This window comes from Limulus polyphemus, unplaced genomic scaffold (genome assembly GCF_000517525.1).
Source record: "Limulus polyphemus unplaced genomic scaffold, Limulus_polyphemus-2.1.2 Scaffold778, whole genome shotgun sequence".
In the NCBI taxonomy this organism is placed as follows: Eukaryota; Metazoa; Arthropoda; class Merostomata; order Xiphosura; family Limulidae; genus Limulus; species Limulus polyphemus.
Genome location: NW_013666388.1, coordinates 23,786 through 28,256, shown reverse-complemented (window position 1 = coordinate 28,256; position 4,471 = coordinate 23,786). Strand labels below are relative to the sequence as shown.

The 4,471-nt window shown below is 33.9% G+C and overlaps 1 protein-coding gene across 1 annotated transcript in view; it reads left to right on the top strand.

The window, feature by feature from the left end:
* LOC106460476 overlaps positions 1-3,992 on the top strand; it is a 43,859-nt gene extending 39,867 nt beyond the window's left edge. Inside the window, exons 16-17 of the mRNA XM_022387214.1 lie at positions 2,542-3,017; positions 3,826-3,992. Of these exons, the coding sequence (XP_022242922.1) occupies positions 2,542-3,017; positions 3,826-3,984 (635 nt within the window). The 3' untranslated portion in view covers positions 3,985-3,992. The remainder of the gene's footprint in view (positions 1-2,541; positions 3,018-3,825) is intronic.
* The last annotated feature ends 479 nt before the right edge of the window (positions 3,993-4,471 follow it).

The following is a 4,471-nucleotide window of genomic DNA, read 5'->3' as shown; positions in this document are numbered from 1 at the left end:
TACACTGCTAAATTAGGGACTGCAAGCGCAGATAGCCCTCGTGTAGCTTTGCGCGAAATTCAAAAACAAACAAACAATTACCTGTTTGTTTGTTTATCGACAAAGCATACACATTGGCCTATCAACGCTGTGTTTATCGTAAAGAATCGAACCCTGTAATTGAGTGTTATAATTCCTCCAACTTAGCAATGAGTTGATGGGGAGGGCGGAAAGAGGATCCACACAGCGGTGGATGAAAGTTCGCCCTTTATTTAGATTTAGCCTCTACTTACAATCCTCTCATGTAAAAACTGAAATATTGGAACTGGTTTTTTTGAACTTGTGGAAGTGGAACTTACTACTACTTACACACTCTTACTACCACAACATTTTTATTTTTCCCACAATGTAGTTGTTGTTGTTGTTGTTATTGTTTTTATTATGAACAACTCTCCCCTTTTTTAGATCGAGCTCTCTGGAATGATGTATAAATGAACGTGTATGTAAGGATTTCAGTATCGGCGTTCTTCTCTTTCCTGCCTCTCGTTGATGGCTTATAACTCTAAAACTCGGGGTACGATACCCGTGGTTGGCATATCGCAGTTAGCCCATTGTACAGCTTAGCGCTTAAACAAAATCGAACAAAATAAACTTTTGATCCTCAAGATGATGGATGATAAAACCCAATAATATACATTAGTAAATACTGCAATCGCTATTTCATATTTTGTATTTATGGTCTATTTACTAAATGTTAAGCAACGTGTATTTGAATAGATAACCCATTTTCAACCTGTACATTCGCAAGCTTTGGTGTTTATGTTATGGCAAAGCTAATAAGGTTATCTGCATTTCTAATTTTGAACAACTGATCGGAGGGAAGGCAGCCATTCAACAGCACCCTATAACCCACCATCCATGCTAAATGATTGACAGACGGAAAAAGAGCAGTTTGTAATAAATGAACTGTTTCTAGTAATTGCATATAAAACGAAATTACGAGTTTAACCAGTTTAACCTCATTTATTAACGTATAAATGAACTGTTTCTAGTAATCGTAGATAAAACGAAAGTACGAGTTTAACCAGTTTAACCTCATTTGTTAACGTGATATTATTTCAATTTTCGTTTACGATTCACAAAGTGCTGACTCGTTTCTACCAAACAGAACTTTTTAAACACAGTGGTCAAAGTCACAAACAAGATAGTGTGATTCAAAAATTAATAGACCCATAATTACCCCCGGTTGTACTGATATATTTTGTGCAACCGTGAATTGCACATTATATCCTGTAAGGTCTTCCCGCTTGTATTTAGCGTATCATTTATTGTAATTATGTAGGTAATTATTTAACATTTACTTCAAAGTGACTATATAACAAAAACCTGACATTCTTACTCAGCTTCTAATGTATTCGCACTGTTGTTTTTAATAGCAAATAACTTTCATGCAAGAAGGTTTCCTGATCACACTGTCACATATTCACGTTACTGGTTATTAAAACCAATCTACAGATCACACTGTCACATATTCACGTTACTGGTTATTAAAACCAATCTACAGATCACACTGTCACATTTTCACGTTAGTGGTTATTAAAACCAATCTACAGATCACACTGTCACATTTTCACGTTACTGGTTATTAAAACCAATCTACAGATCACACTGTCACATTTTCACGTTACTGGTTATCATAACCAATCTACAGCTCACACTGTCACATCTTTGCGTTACTTATAATTTAAACCATTCTACAGATCACACTGTCACATCTTTACGTAATTAATCATCAAATCCATTCTACAGATCACACTGTCACATCTTCACGTTACTAATAATTTAAACCATTCTACAGATCACACTGTCACATCTTTACGTTATTAATCATTAAATCCATTCTACAGATCACACAGTCACATCTTTGCGTTACTAATCATTAAAACCATTCAACAGATCACACTCACATCTTTACGTTATTAGTCGTTAAAACCATTCAACAGATCACACTGTCACATCTTCACATTACTAATAATGTAAACCATTCTATAGATCACACTGTCACATCTTCACGTTACTAATAATTTAAACCATTCTACAGATCACACTGGGATGTGACAGTGTTATCTGTAGAATGGATTTAATGATTAGTAACGTAAAGATGTGACAGTGTGATCTGTAGAATGGATTTAATGATTAATAACGTAAAGATGTGATTTTATGTGACTGGTCATTAAAACCATTATATTAACTGTGATCAGAAATTAAGTTTAATTAGATGTTCTAACTTTACAAAACCTGTCAAACATGTTGGTTTATGATTACTATATTACAATAATATATATATAGGGCAATTTACTGTTGATCTACGGACACGTGACTATTAAATCTTTATTTGTAATGTAAATAGTATTACAAACTGATTGGTTATACACGATAATATTTTTGCTGGAATTCATATTTATGTTACCTATGAGTTACAGATCCAAATTTTAAACAACTACTTTAGGCTTCTGCTTCCTCTTGCAACATTTTACAGGGGGTTAATTTTCCTACCGCTAGGTGGTGCTTCAAGCAACGTTTTAAGAGAAGTTAGCATCCCCATTTGGAATAACGACGAATGTGACGAGACTTTTACACAAAATATTACTAAAGTGTTCCTTTGTGCTGGATCTAAGAATGGAGACAAGGATTCGTGTCAGGTAAGTTGTCATGGACAAATAAGTTGTATTACTAAAGTGTTCCTTTGTGCTGGATCTAAGAATGGAGACAAGGATTCGTGTCAGGTAAGTTGTCATGGACAAATAAGTTGTATTACTAAAGTGTTCCTTTGTGCTGGATCTAAGAATGGAGACAAGGATTCGTGTCAGGTAAGTTGTCATGGACAAATAAGTTGTATTACTAAAGTGTTCCTTTGTGCTGGATCTAAGAATGGAGACAAGGATTCGTGTCAGGTAAGTTGTCATGGACAAATAAGTTGTATTACTAAAGTGTTCCTTTGTGCTGGATCTAAGAATGGAGACAAGGATTCGTGTCAGGTAAGTTGTCATGGACAAATAAGTTGTTGTTTTGAGCATTAAAGTTGATCGTCAGCGTTAGAACGTCAAGATTGAAATTTGGCAACTCTGGTATCAAATAGAAAGCTGTCTCTCATGGTAAATAAAAGTCCTTGTTGCATAATTGTGCAACATGATGGTGGGTTAAAGGTTAATTATAAAGCGACGTTTCAGTTTGTGGCATTTGTTACGATATAGATCATTATCTCTCGAAATTAAAGTAAAAATCTTTTAACCCGTGTATTGCAATCTTTCCCCTAAAGCCAATATTTCGAGAAGAAAAAGACACTTTATCTTGCATCTTAATTGACAAAAAAAAACACAAAACTATTTTTAAAATAGTTAATATTTTCTTTAACCATCTTTGGAATTTTATTTTTAAGTTTTAATAATTTAACGGAATTTTTGAGTTTTTATTTGTTACTTTTCACCGAGTTTGATTTGAAGTAAAAATAATATAATGAACGATTAATCTATACGAGTAAAGTAAAGATATTTCTATGAAATCAACGTTGTTGTTTTTTTTTACGGAATATTAATAAAGTATGAATAAACTTGTACTCTTTTGATTGTTAACCATCATAGTAACCCGTGCGTTTAACGAACAAGTTAGTGCTAACCTTATTTTTATTAATGTGAGCTCAAGTAATTTTGAATAAAAAAAAAGTTTATACGTTTTGCAAATAACATTTTAACTTTCAGTATTATATTTGTACTTATAACTAAGGGGTAACTTTTTGTGGCTCAGTAAAGTTTGATATCTTCGAGCTGACGGAGATTAATATTTCAGGGTGATTCTGGAGGGCCACTGATGTGGGAAGCTCCAAATCGACGATGGACATTGGTCGGTATTGTTTCGTGGGGTATTAGATGTGCTGAGCCCAAATTTCCAGGAGTTTACACTAGAGTCACCGAATTTCTAGACTGGATCAGAATGAATTTGTCTTAACAAACCAATGGTAGTTGTCTATTAAAACCGATTCTTTGTTGAATAAATCTCCTCCTCGTTAATAATATTCTACTTCAACATTGGTTTCGTTTCTGATAATCTTACACGGGGTTGTCTAGCCTACTCGTCCCTGATTTTAAACTGAAAGGCTAGAGGGAAGGCAGTTAGTCAACAGCACCCAACGCCAACTCTTGTGCTACTCTTAACGAACATACGGTTTAGAGCGATTTATATAAATATTTATATATTTATCTTGTGGCAACTGGGTAGTAATCAACTGACCAATAACTATTTTCTTAAAGATTAACTTAGAAAACTTTTTTTTTTCTGAGCGCAACTATTTTTCATGACTGTAGGTCACTGTAGCTTTACAGTATTATACTTGTTTTATACAGGTCACTGTAGCTTTACAGTATTATACTTGTTTTATACAGGTCACTGTAGCTTTACAGTATCATACTTGTTTTATACAGGTCACTGTAGCTTT